Source organism: Eumetopias jubatus, unplaced genomic scaffold (assembly GCF_037043125.1).
Source record: "Eumetopias jubatus isolate StellerSeaLion01/CBP00866 unplaced genomic scaffold, mEumJub1_p1.0 scaffold_60, whole genome shotgun sequence".
NCBI lineage: Eukaryota > Metazoa > Chordata > Mammalia > Carnivora > Otariidae > Eumetopias > Eumetopias jubatus.
Genome location: NW_028274866.1, coordinates 837,401 through 852,352, shown reverse-complemented (window position 1 = coordinate 852,352; position 14,952 = coordinate 837,401). Strand labels below are relative to the sequence as shown.

At 39.5% G+C, this 14,952-nt stretch overlaps 1 protein-coding gene across 2 annotated transcripts in view; it reads right to left on the bottom strand.

Annotated features, from left to right (window-relative positions):
• The window catches only part of F8 (coagulation factor VIII), a 138,008-nt gene that overhangs the window by 59,712 nt on the left and 63,344 nt on the right, over window positions 1–14,952 (bottom strand). For both annotated transcript variants that reach the window (XM_028094884.2, XM_088020568.1), the window contains exon 13: window positions 4,798–5,007. In XM_028094884.2, the coding sequence (XP_027950685.1) occupies window positions 4,798–5,007 (210 nt within the window). The remainder of the gene's footprint in view (window positions 1–4,797; window positions 5,008–14,952) is intronic.

The following is a 14,952-nucleotide window of genomic DNA, read 5'->3' as shown; positions in this document are numbered from 1 at the left end:
CTGAATTCTACTCCTGAAACCAATGTTACCCTACATGCTAACTAACTAGAATTTAAATAAAAACTTGAAGAAAAAAAAAACCTTGTTGGGTCAGAGTAGACTAGGACTGGAGCTGAAATGAGTAATTTAAATAAGGTCTTTGACTCTTAAAATTCTACTGTTATAACTTAGACATAACCAGTTCCTTCTTTTTTTTAAGAAGGACAGTAACTGACTGAGAAAAGGGAAAATGAAACTCCATAAACAGGTTTGGAATGCCATACAACAAACTCTGAGAAGAGCCTGGGATTGGGAATAGTGATCAAGGACTGTAGTTCTATCTGTACTTGTTGAAATTTTGTAATGAGAACAACTTTTTGTATTACATGCATGAATAAAAGTTAATATCTCAATCCAAGAGCTTAAAGAAGAGTTGACTCTGATGAAAAACAATAAAATAACCAAATAAAAATAAGAAATCCTACATGTACAAAATTTAAAATAAGAAAGGAGATATAGTTACAGTTGCGAAGAAAATTAAAAGAATTATAATTCCCTTAGAGACACCAGCTGCCTATCCCCTCCTCCAACTTCTGACACAGGCATAAGATGCCCAGCCAAGTTTGAGACTTACAAATATATAGACCAGTTAAGTCTCCTGCCTCAGTGATATAACTGGGGCTTTCAGTGAACTAATTATTTTTGTAAGCTGTTATCAATCTTGGAATTAGTTTTTATCAAAGTAACCCAGAGAGACAGAGCCCAGCTGATCACAGGTAGGTAGGAGCACATCTCAGGCTCCAATAGACAAGAGCTCTTTGGTCATCCAAGGCTGGTACAATATCCCTAGTATGGAATATTAAGCAATCTTTTAAAAATAATTATGCTCGTCTATATTTATTACATGTATATATAGAAAAACATTGAACATATCATTAAGAAACAAAGCAGGTTACAAAACATGATATAACCACCATTCTACTATCTGTTTCCATGAGTTTGACTTTTTCTTCTTCTTCTTTTTTAGATTTCCCACATAAGTGATTCCGTACAGTATTTGTCCTTGTCTGGCTATTTCACTTAGCATAATGCCTTCCAGGTTCATCCATATTGTCATAAATGGTGGTTTCTCCTTTTTGTGGCTGAATAATATTCCATTATATATATCACGTTTCCTTTATCCATTCATTCATCAATAGACACTTAGGTTATTTCCATATATTGGCTATTGTGAATGATGCTGCAATAAACACAGGAGTGCAGATATGTCTTTGAAATCATGATTTCATTTCCTTTGGCTATATACTCAGAAGTGGGATTGCTGAATCATTCTATTTTTAATTTGTGAAGAATCTCAAATTAAAGAGTGGTTGCACCAGTTTACATTCCATCAACAATGCATGCAGGTTCCCTTTTTTCCACATCTTCACCAGCATTTGCTATCTCTTGTCTTTTTAATAATAGGCATCCTAACAGATGTGAGGTGATATCTCATTTTGGTTTTGATTTACATTTACTGATGATTAGTGATTTGAACACCTTTTCATATACCTATTGGCCATTTGTATGTCTTCTTGGGAAAAATTTAATGGTATCCCTTAAGTCCTGTAGGCTTTCTTCATTCCTTTTTTTTTTTTTTCCTCAGACTGGATAATTTCAAAAGATTTGTTATTGAGTTCACAGATTCTTTCTTCTGTTTGATTAAGTCTGATGTATTTTCCCCCCATTTCACTCATTGTACTTTTTAGCTCCAGAATTCTTAAAGTGATTTCTCTTTTTTGAACTTCTTATTTTGTTAATGTACTATTTTCCTAATTTTATTGAATTGCCTGTTTGTGTTCTCTTATATCTTGCTGAGTTTCCTTAAAATAGTTAAGTTTGAGTTTCTTTACAGGCAATTTGTAGATTTCCATTTCTTTGGGGTCAGTCATTGGAAAGTTACTGTGTTCCTCTGGCTATGTCAGCTTTTCTTGTGTGTGTTTCTTGTGGCCCTGCATTTGAGGGAGCAATCACCTCTTCCAGTCTGTATGGATGGACTGACTTGGTTGGGAGTGACTTTCACCTGTGGGTGGGGCACAGGGAGGGCACAGTAGCATCATTTCTATGCAGCTCTATCAGCTGAGGTTAATGTCAGTGAAGAATGGAGGGGGAGGCCCTTGGTGGCCAAGGCTGTGTCTGGTAGCAGTGGCAGTGAGAGTTGTTAGAGGCTGGCTTTTTCATCCACAGGGCAATGTCCTAGCTAGGGGGATCCATCTTGGTGCTGGGTCTGGCAGGTGAGTGTCCAGGCCTTGGTGATGGTGTTAGGTTCTGGGGCAGAAGGGTGCATGCAGTAGTGGTAATGCTGGTTTTCAGGGTGCAGACACTCAGAGTGGCAGCAGAGTCAGGGTTCTAGGCTCAGGCGTGCATGAAACTACCATGCTCCAGGGTCTTGGAGCATGGGCACATCTGCTGTGCTGGTGTCAGTGGCCAAAGCTCAGGCATGCATAGATCATCCATGGAGCTGGGGTCCAGGTCTCTGGGGCATGCCCCACTGCCTAGGCCCTGGTGGGTGGGGTGCTCTGGTGGCTTGGTGCTTGGGGGCAGGGTACAACAGCAGCATGGGCCCCAGGGATGATGGGGTACTGTGTGGTGCCTCAGGCCCTGAGGATGGCAGGTGCTATGGAGGCCTAGGCCCCAGGGAGCAGGGCCAGCATCATATCCTTGGGGAGAAGATGCAGCTTAAACTCTGAGCAGCTCTGTGAGCTGGCTTCAGTATCTGTGAAGACTGTGGAGGTCTTCAGGTGGTGATTAGAGTTGCTAGAGTCGTCCTGTTTCCTTTCCCCATGAAAAGAAATCCCTCAGAGCAGATTGATACATTAATATATTACAATACGATTACCACCATAGCATTAGCTAGCACCTCTATCACATCATATAATTATCATTTATTTTTTATGGTGATGTGTGGTTAAAGCAGTGTAAAGTGAAGTGTGTAGTGATAAAAAGAATGATGTACTGAGACCCACTACAACATGGATGAATCTTGAAAACATTACACTGAGTGAAAGAAGCCAGACACAAAAGGACAAATATTGTATTATTCTACTTATATGAAATACTCAGAAGAGGCAAATTCCTAGAGACAGAAAGTAGATTAGTGCTTGTTAGGAAAGGGGGGATGGGAAGTGACTGCTTAATGGTAAAGGGTCTCTTTGGGGTGATAAAAATATTTTGGAATTAGATAATAGTAATAGTTGCACAACATGGTGAATGTACTGGAAGCCACTGAATTGTATACTTTTAAAAGGTTAAAATGGTGAATTTTACCTCAATAAAATAAACAAAAGGGATCAGACTTTACCATGTTGAACACAGGAAATCTCTAGGGGCTTTGGCTTGAGCTTTGTAATTAGTGATATTCTATTAAAATTTTTTCCTCAAGACACATAAAGCAGAGTTTTAATTTGTCTTTAGAATTTAAGTGATCACCAAAATAATCTAAAAGCTTCTCAAAATATTGATATTTAAAATATTTTTTCTCTGCTTATACACACACACATACACATACAGACACTTTCTCTCTTTGGTTTAGACAATTACAACCATATTATACATACTGTTTCATATTCTTTTTGTACATATTTGATTCATTCATTAATGGGAAAAATATTTATTAAGCATTTATTATAGGCCAGGAACTATAAACTTCAGAGATACAGTGATGAATAAGATAAACAAGGTCTCTGTTCTCAGAGAGTTTGCAAATTAGGTATAAAACAGATAACAAAGATGTAAACATAAATATAAAAGATACTTTCAGAGACATTATTGGAGTTCTGTCAGGTTCTTCTTTACTCACTTCCCACAAAAGTACATTACTTGACCTAAGAAAAGTTTCTGGGTATAAAGGTGAACATATGTTTATATATGATGAGATTGGCTTTTATTCCCCACAAATTTTCCCATGAGAGTTTATCTCCAGAAAAGCCTTCCATGTAAGAGAATAACTATAATCTGCAGGTAGTTTTATGTGCTTTCCTCTGCAGATGATAGAGGTGGGAGGGACTGGAGCACAGAGTGGCCTAGCACTTGTTACTAAACTGTATAAATGAAGCAACAATCTGTGTTGGATTTAGGCCAGGTCAGTGTTCCTCCTGATCACAGGGCTGGTGCTTTCAAAAGCCTTGCAGTGGTTATGGATGGAGAGAGAAGATGAGAAACTGCCAGTGACATTCGTCCTAAAGGGTTCCCAGTGGTTTGAGGGTATGTGTACAAAGAGAGATTACAATGCACTCCCAAAGGCTTCTAGGGGGTATTTATAAGAGTACACAGTTCACAAAGCACACAGAAACATATTTAGCTTCACATGTTAATTGCATGTATAAATGTATATTCACCACTATAGTTTAATAAACACATTTATAATTTTGGCCAATGGTAAGTAAAGGCACTTTTTAGAGGAAAGATTTTAAAGTTAAATATCTGATGTATTGTTGTCATTAAAATGCCTTGCAATTATTAAGATCACTTGAACCATTTAGTATTTGCCCACATATGAGCAAATTCATGGCTAGTGAAGGGATCACAGCTGTTAGTAAAAGAATAAATAAATAACTGGGGTGCCTGGGTGGCTCAGTTGGTTGGGTGTCCAACTCTTGGTTTCAGCTCAGACCGTGATCTCGGGGTCGTGAGACTGAGCCCTGCGTTGGGCTCCAAGCTCAGTGCAGAATCTGCTTAGGACTCCCCTCTCCCTCTCTGTCTGCCCCTTCCCACCACTCTCTCTCTCTTTCTCAAATAAATACATAAAATCTTAAAAAAAGAATAACATAAATAACTAACCTGGGTTTTCCATTGACATGAAGACAGTTTCTCCTGAGAATGGGAATAGGGTAAGCGTGTCTTCATAGACCATTTTGTGTTTGAAGGTATATCCAGAGAAGAAGACAGACAGGAAGTCAGTTTGTGCTCCAACACTTAGAATGTACCAGTATGCCACCTCATGCAAACAAACTGACAGCTGCAAGTTGTCAAAAACATAGCCATTGATGCCTGCAAAAGAAATGGGGAGCAAGAGGTTTTAGCAGTATCCAGATTTATTATTTGAGGTTGTCATATGATTAGAAATAATTATATGTTATGTCCATTACCTTATTCCCAAGAAGAGATAGCATTATACTTTCCAAAAAAAGTAGATTATTAATACTTGATGAGCTAGGTCCCAAACCCAAAGTGAGAAGAATCACAGACCTTGACCCTTCATGAAGTGGAGGGAGGAAATGCTACAAAAGATGGCACTGATTTATACAATTGGAATATTGGCTGCCAATTAGATAAATGTATTATATCAATGTTAAATTTTCTGAATTTCATAATTCCACTTTGGTTACATAAGAGAATTATCTGTATTCATAGGAAATGCACAATGAAGTACTAAGAGATAAAAGGGCAACCTGTTCTCAATCAGAAAATAAGTAATAAGGGGTGCCTGGGTGGCTCAGTTGTTAGGCGTCAGCCTTCAGCTCAGGTCATGATCCCAGGGTCCTGGGATCGAGCCCTGCATCGGGCTCCCTGCTCGGCGGGAAGCCTGCTTCTCCCCCTCTCCCACTCCCCCTGCTTGTGTTCCGTCTCTCGCTGTGTCTCTCTCTGTCAAATAAACAAAATCTTTTTTAAAAAAGAAAATAAGTAATAAAAGTGAGTATATAGAGAAGAAAGAGAATGATAAAGCAAATATAGAAAATTATTAAAAATTAGTGAATCTGGGTAAAGGGTATATGGGAGTTCTCTATCCTATTCTTGCAGAACTTCTGTAAGTTTGAAGTTATTTCTAAATAAAAAGCTAAACAAAAGTAACTTTGACTTCAGTCTATAAAAGGAATTGTTTCTGAAAGCCTCTTCCATATATCTATTCTGCAGTGGTGGTCCACAAATCAAGTAAGCAATGCTCAGACTCTAGTGCAACTAACTGAGAATCAAAATTTCTTGCCTTACAAAGCATTACAAGATACTATAAATCTCTTATAATTAAATGTGTGGTAATATGCAGGTATAGATGAATATATCAATCAGAATATAGAATCCAGAAAGGGACACAGATATAAATGGGAATTTGATATATGATAAAGACAGCATTTCAAACAGGTAGCAAAAGAGAATGAGCTATTGGTAATGCTGATGGCAAATATGACTATTCATACGGAACCACAGAAGACCCTGAATAGCCAAAGCAGTCTTGAGAAAGAACAAAGCTGGAGGCATCACATTTCCTGATTTCAAGCTATACTACAAAGCTATAGTAATTAAAGCAATATGGTACTGGCATAAAAATAGACACATAGATTAATGGAACAGAATCGAGAGCCCAGAAATGGACCCTCAACTCTATGGTCAACTAATATTTGACAATGTAGTCAAGAATATTCAATGAGGGGGGCACCTGGGTGGCTCAGTGGGTTAAGCATCTGCCTTTGGCTCAGGTCATCATCCCGGGCTTCCTGCTCAGTGGGGAGTCTGCTTCTCCCTCTCCTTCTGCCTCTCTTGCCCCCCCTTGTGCTCTCTGTCTCTCAAGTAAATAAATAGAATCTTTAAAAAATGTTAAGAATAATCAGTGAGGAAAGGGTAGTGTCTTCAATAAATGGTGTTGGGAAAACTGGATAACCACATGGAGAAGAATGAAATTGAAGCCTTACATTACACCACATACAAAAATTAACTTGAAATGGATTAATGACTTAAACATAAGACCTGAAACTGTAAAACTCCTAGAAAACACAGGGAAAAAGCTCCTTGACATTGGTTTTGGCAATGATTTTTTTTGGATATGACACCAAAAGCACAAGCAACAAAGGAAAAATTAATAAGTGGGGTTATATCAAAACTAAAAAGCTTCTGCACAGGAAAAGAAACAATCAACACGATGAAAAGGCAACCTAAAGAGAAAATATTTGCAAATCATTTATCTGATATAAAGAACTCATACAACTCAATAACAAAACAAAATCTGATTTTTAAAAAGGGCAGAGGAACTAAATAGAATTTTTTCTGAAGAAGACATACGATTGGTCAACAGGTACATGAAAAGGTGCTCAACATTAATCATCAGGGAAATGTGATCATCAGTGAAATAAGTCAGACAGAGAAAGCCAAATACTGTATGATTCCACTTATATGTGGAATCTAAAAAAGCTGAACTCATAGAACCAGAGAGTTGAATGGCTGGTTACCAGGGATGGCAGGACGGGGGAAATGGGCAGATGTTAGTCAAAGGATACAAACTTCTAGTGAGAAGATGAATAAATTCTTGGGATCTAATGTACAGCATGGTGATTATAATTAATAATACTGTATTACATGCTTGAAAGTTGCTAAGAGAGATCTGAAATGTTCTCACTAGAAAAAAAGAGATGGTAATGATGTGATATGGTGGAAGTATCAGCTAACACTATGGCAGTAATCATTTTGCAATATATAAATGTATCAAATCAACATCTTAAACCTACACAATGTTATGTGTCAACTATATTTCAATAATTCTGGACACAAAACAAAACAAATAACAACAGACTTTGTGTGAATGGCAATATTTCAAGAATAACCCTCCTCAATCCGAGAAACAAGACAGAGGACCATAGGGGAAGGGAGGGAAAAATGAAACAAGACGAAACCAGAGAGGGAGACAAACCGTTAAGAGACTCTCAACCTCAGGAAACAAACTGAGGGTTGCTGGAGGGGTGGGGGGTGGGGGGTGGGGGGTGGGAGGGCTGGGCGGGCCAGGGGATAGGGCATTGGGGAGGGTATGTGCTATGGTGAGCGCTGTGAATTGTGTAAGACTGATGAATCACAGAACTGTGCCCCCGAAACAAAAAATACAGTGTATGTTAAAAAAAAAAAAAAAAGAAGATAGTAGGAAGAGAACAATGAAAGGGGGGAAATCGGAGGGGGAGACGAACCATGAGAGACTACGGACTCTCCAAGAAACAAACGAGGGTTTTAGAGGGGAGGGGGGCAGGGGGACGGTATAGCCCGGTGACGGTTTGTTTTTTTTTTCCAGATTTTATTCATTCACTTGAGACACAGAGATACAGAGAGAGAGAGAGCATGAGCAGGCGGAGAGGCAGAGGGAGAAGCAGGCCCCTCGCTGAGCCAGAAGCCCGATATGGGGCTCAATCCCAGGACCTCGGGATCATGACCCGAGCCGAAGGCAGACGCTTAACCATCTGAGCCACCCAGGCGCCCCCCAGTGATGGGTATTAAGGAGGGCACATATTGCATGGAGCACTGGGTGTTTTACGCCAACAATGAATCATGGAACACTACATGATGTAATGTATGGTGACTAATTTAACATTAAAAAAAAAAGGGTAATCCTCCTCAAAGGGAAATAGAAAAATTCAGAAAGAATAGGAAACACAAAGTAAGATATTACCATAAATCCCCTGCAGATGGGCTAAATGGATTGGATTTGAAAAAAGAAAACATCAAATCCCTCTTCTCAAGACTCATATTGCCATAGTATTTCTTGATATAATTTACATAATTTTGTTCTTGAAACAAAGTGGGAGTAAAATGCTAGAGATATGATTAGAAATACTGAGGAAAGACCCCAATCCAGAACAATTAGAACATATCATCCTGTCTTGAAACCATATCATTCTCTACATAGACATATATGCATACATATCTATGGTTTCTCTTTTGTGGTCATTGTTTATTTTACAAAAATGAGATCATATTATATACACTTTTTCTGCACCTGCAATATATTATTCAACAATATTTCATAGAAATTGCTTTAAGTAGCTGGGTACAGCTCTAATTCATTTTTTTTTTAGAGTTTTTATTTATTTATTTATTTGAGAGAGAGAGAGAGAGAGCACAAGCAGGTGGAGCAGCAAGTAGAGGGAGAGGGAGAAGCAGGCTCCCCATGGTGCGGGGAGCCCGACATGGGGCTCAATCCCAGGACCCCGAGATCATGACCTGAGCTGAAGACAGACACTTAACTGATTGAGCCAGCCAGGTGCCCCTCTAATTCATTTTTAATGGCTTCATAATATTTCATATTGGTGTGCCAGAATATATTCAACCTTCCTCTAACAATAGGCATCATCTTTGATTTTAGTTTTTATTCCTATGAGACATATCCCAGCAGTAGGAATGCTGGATCAAAAGGTATATATATTTCATTCTAAAAATTTACATAGTAGGGGCTCTGGGCTGGCTCAGTTGGAGGACCATGTGACTCTTGATCTCAGGGTTGTGAGTTCAAGCCCCATGTTGCAGCCCTATGGTGCAGAGATTACTTAAAAAAAAATAGAAGTTTACAGAGTAAAATTGATTCTTATTTGGTACACAGTTTTATGAGTTTCAGCACATATGTCAATGTGTAAATACAGAACATCTTACTTAACATAGAAAACTCCATTGTACTGGAGTTCTTCATTGCAAATAGTCAAACTCCAAGCTCTGATAACCATTGATCTATTCTTCATCCCTATACCATTGCCTTCACCAGAATGCCTTGTAAATGAAATAATACAGTATGTCACCTTTTGAGACTGGATCTTATCACTCGGCTTAATGCCTTTGAGGGTCATTCATGTTGTGTATATCAATAGTTCATTCTGTTTTATTGCTGAAAAATATTCAAGTGTATGGATGTACCACAGTTTGTTTAATCATTTGCTTACTGTGGGATGTTCTGATTGTTTCCAAGATTTTATTTTGTTTTTTAATAAAAACTGGCACATTTGTTCCACAAAGGCCCATTTTCAAGAAGCTACAGGTGAAGGTGGGAAAGGACAGGTTTCTTCCTTTTTTCCTTTGTCATCAAGTTTTCCCCAGGGGATAAAAATGGCATGGACCCCAAAACATATCCAAATAAAACCCCCCAAAACTGAGTTTCCAAAATGTTATAGCATCTTAATTCCTCATAGAAAGGGGGAGGGTAGGGCACCTGGGTGGTTCAGTCAGTTAAGCGTCTGCCTTCAGCTCAGATCATGATCTCTGGGTCCTGGGATCGAGCCCTGCATCAGGCTGCCTGCTCAGTAGGGTGTCTGCTTCTCTCTCTCTCTCTCCCCCCCCACACACCCCTCACCATTGCTCATTCTTTCTCTCAAATAAATAAATAAGATCTTTAAAAAGAAAAAGAAAGGAAGGGGGAAGGCACTAGTGGGAAGGAGGTCCCTGGTTTGGGGGGAGACTCTCCTAGTTTGGTGGGACATCCCCCCACTTTAAATTGCTGGCCCCAAATGGAAAAAGCTTGGGGCTATAGCATTCAAAATCTCCTCACACCCAATTTTATCAAAGCCAAAAAATTTTCTCCCCCATCTTGCAAAACACAAATGCATACATACATGTGTATGTATTTACAAAGCAAACAGAAATTCAAAGGCATTAAGCCTTAAAGTGAATCTAGAACAAGGGGATGTGAAATTCCCTCTTTCCTCCCCTCTTACTGTGGGGTTAATTTGTCCATGTCCCCAGCAGAGGAATGCACCCCAAGGGGATGACAGAGGGGAAGGACCAAAAGGAGCAAAGGATGGGGATATCCCCCAAAGCCAATCAGCAGCCAGTATAGATGTGGGCATGGTGCCAATAAGGCCACATCACTTGGAATTTTCCAGTTGGGATGGGAAGTGGGTAAGAGGCATTCTTGTGTAGTCTTCAGCCAATTTCAAGTCAAGTCAGGGCAAGGAAGGCAGGGTGCCAAGTGCGGTGTGCAGAAAGGAGAGATGGGCTCTTCTGGGTCCCTGTGGTCAGGGGGAGCGCTGCTTACTCAGCTCCTGGACAAAGAGTTCAATTATTTCCTCATCACTGGAGCTGGGTGCAGAGGGGTGAACCTCAGAAGTGGTAAACGAAGAAGAGGATTTCACTCTCAGCAACATGTATGTGCTGCTCTCACAGGTTCTCCATACAGTTTCACTCTGGGCTTAGACTCTAGCCTCTGGTTCCTCCTGATTGGTAGCTTCATCCTTGAGGCATTTCTCCCCTTCTGGTGTGGCTTTCCTTCCTGGTGCTGCTCCAAGAGTGGGCTGCATGACCACAGGGTGAGTGCTTCTGGGGTACCCCTGGGTCAAGACTTAAGTTCTGTTTCCAAGTTTTAAAACTTATGGATAGAGCTTCTGTAAACCTTCATGGGCAGGTTTTTGTGTGAACATAAGTTTTCATTTTTCTAGGGAAAATATCCAGGAGTGGTACTTCTGGATCATATGTTAAGTATATGTTTAAATTTGTAAGAAACTGCCAAATTGTCTCCCAGAGTGTGAAAGCTCCTACAGCTCTGCACTCTTGCTAGCATATTTAATATTATACGTTTTATTTCAGCTATTAAAACAGGTATGTAGAGACATCTCCCTGAGGCTTTTTAAGTAGTCTCCATGCCAAGTGTGGAACCCAACGTGGGGCTTTTACTCACGACTTTGAGATCAAACCCGAGTGGAGATCAAGAGTCAGACACTTAACCGACTTGAGCCACCCAGGCACCACCTCACTCAGGTTTTAATATGCAATTCCTTATGTTGAGTATTCTTTCAGGTACTTCTTTGTCTTCCATATATCTTCTTTGGTGATGTGTCTGTTCAAATCTTTTGCCCATTTTTAGGGGTTTGTTTTTTTTACTGCTGAGCCTGAGCATTCAGATACATGATTTGCAAATATTTTCTACTCATCTGTGGCTTTTCATTCTCTTTAACGGTATCTTTTGTAGAGCAAGTTTTTAATTTTGATGAAATTCAATTTATCAATATTTCTCTACTATGGATTTCAATTTTTATGTCATTTATCAGAAGCCTTCTTCTAACTCTAGGTCATGGTTTTACATTGTACATTTAGATCTATGATCCATTTTGAGTTAATCTTTGTTTAAGTATGAGATTTAGGTCAAGGTTCATATATTTTTATATGGATGACCAATTGTTCTAAAACTGTTGAAAAGGGTATCCTTGCTCCATTGAATTGTGTTTCTGTCTTTGCCAAAAATCAATTAGCTATGTATTTCTACACTATTCTGTGTCAATATAATGCTATCTTGATTGCTGTAGCTTTATGGTAAGTCTTAAAATTCGGTAATATGAGTCCTCCAACTTAATTTTTCTTTTTCAAAATTGTTTTGGCTTATTCTAGTTTCTTTGCCTTTCCATATAAATCTGGTAATATGCTTTTCTCTATCAAATAAAAAATCTTGCTGAGATTTTACTAAGAATTGCATTAAATTTACAGATCCATCTGGAGATAGCTGACATCTTCACTCTACTTAGTCTTCCAATCTGTAACCATTGTGTGTCTCTCCACATTGTATGTCTTTTAAATTTTCTTGCAACAATGTTTTGCAATTTTCAGTGTATAGATGTTGTACATTTTGTTAGATTTATGCCTATTTTAGCTATTGTAAACGGTATTTTCATTATTTGTGTTTCCAACAGTTTGCTGTTAGTATACAGAAATATGACTGACTTTTGTATGTTGACCTTGTATTTTGCAATGAAGCTAAACTCACTTATTAGTTCTATGAGTTTTCTTGTAGAGTTCTTGAGATTTCCTATGCAGACAATCATGTCATATGAGGTTTCATTTCTTCACTTTAATATGAATGCTTTTAAAACTTTCTAGTTTCTTTCCCCAATTTACCTGCTGCCAACTACTTTTCAAGGTTCTCAGATAGCTGCTTCATGCATTGTTAAGGATTTTTAGTCATTCAGTGGGATAGACAGGGTAACATATGCTTATTCCATCTTAACTAGAACCACACTCCAAAAGACATATATTTTAAATTTTAATGGTTTCAATGAGACTGGTTTTAAAATACTGTACTAGTTATCCAGTAGCATTGTATGAGAATAGCCTCCTCATACTTATAAGCCCACTAGTAATAACTGTATTATAATTTTGCCAGTCTGATAGGTATGAAGTGCTATAGCATTGGTATTCTATTTTGCATTTACCTGTAGTGAGATTCAAATTTTTTTGAAAGATTTATTTATTTACCTTAGGGGTGGAGGGAAGGGGCAGAGAGAGATTGAGAAAGAGAAATTCAAACAGACTGTGCACTGAGCATGGAGCCCAATGCGGAGCTTCACCTGAGCCAGAACAAAGAGTCAGATGCTTAACTGACTGTGCCACCCTGGCGCCCCTGAGACTGAAATTTTTTTTTAGAGATTTTATTTATTTGGCAGAGAGAGACACAGTGAGAGAGGGAACACAAACAGGGGGGAGTGGAGAGGGAGAAGCAGGCTTCCTGCTGAGCAGGGAGCCTGATGTGGGGCTCGATCCCAGGACCCTGGGATCATGACCTGAGCTGAAGGCAGGTGCTTAATGACTGAGCCACCCAGGTGCCCCGAGACTGAAATTTTTTATCATATTTTTGACCATTCTGATTTCTGTATATGTATAAAACACATACACATATGTATTTTTGTAATAGGTTGAATTATGCTCCCGTCCAAATTCATATGTCAAAGTTCTAACCTCTTTTCTCTCAGAATGTGACTGTATTTAGAGACAGGGTCTTTAAATAGGTCATTCATTAAAATGAGGTCTTAGGGTGGGCTCAAACCCTAAATGACTGCTGTCATTTTTTTTAAAGATTTATTTTATTTATTTGAGAGAGAGGGGCATGCAGAGGGAGATGGAAAGAGAGAAACTCAAGCAGACTTCCCACTGAGCATGGAGCCCAATGCAGGGCTCAATCTCACAACCCTGAGATCATGACCTGAGCTGAAACCAAGAGTTGGACGCTCAACTGACTGAGACACCCAGGCGCCCCTATGAATGGTGTCTTTATAAGAAAAGGAAATTTGTGGAGGGGAGGCAAGATGGCAGAAGAGTAGGGGACCTCGTTTCATCTGGTCCCTTGAATTCAGCTAGACAGCTGTCAAATCATTCTGAACACCTGTGAGCTCAACCTGAGATCTAAGGAAAGAATTGCTGCAATTCTACAAATAGAAAAGCAACCACTTTTTGCAAGGTAGGAGGTATGGAGAAGTGACTCTGAACCAACATATCGGAAAATAAACGATGGGGTGAGGGAGCCTCAATCAACCAGCTACCAGAAAGTGATATAGCAGTGGACTACAAAATTGGAACTTTTAGAAGTCAGCTCTGATGAGGGACTTCCCTGCCTGAAAGGTGCTCAGGTGGCAAAGTGGGGCAGAATCCTAGGTGGGACAGTGTGGTCTTAGGATCCCTGGGGTCACAGAAAGAATGATCTTTCAGGTCTGGGGCTGGAGATCAGGGCGTGGCCATTTTTATATTCATCCTCTAAAGAGGCACAGAAAGCCTTCAGGGAACAAAAGCCACATAGAGCAACCAGAAGCAGCTTACAGTGAGCCCAGCCCCTGGCAAGGGGCGGTGCAACTCCACCCAGGCAAAGACACCTGAGAATCAGCACAGCAGGCCCCTCCCCCAGAAGACCAGCTGGAACAAGAGGCGAACACCAAGTTTATGGAGCACACAGGACTGCAAAACCCCAGCACTAGGGAAAAATAGTATATATAATATGAAGCTTACTATGATTCATTTATCTTTCAGATTAAAGTTTTTCATTTCTTTTTTTTTTTTTCTTACACTGTTGGTGGGAATGCAAACTGGTACAGTCACTCTGGAAAACAGTGTGGAGGTTCCTCAAAAAATTAAAAATAGAGCTACCCTATGACCCAGCAATTGCACTACTGGGTATTTACCTCAAAGACACAGATGTAGTGAAAAGAAGGGCCACACGCACCCCAATGTTCATAGCAGCAATGTCCACAATAGCCAAACTGTGGAAAGAGCCAAGATGTCCTTCAACAGATGAATGGGTAAAGAAGATGTGGTCCATATATACGATGGAATATTACTCAGCCATCAGAAAGGATGAATACCCAACTTTTACATCCACATGGATGGGACTGGAGGAGATGATGCTCAGTGAAATAAGTCAGGCAGAGAAAGTCAATTATCATATGGTTTCACTCATATGTGGAACATCAGGAATAACATGGAGGACCACAGGGACAGGGAGGG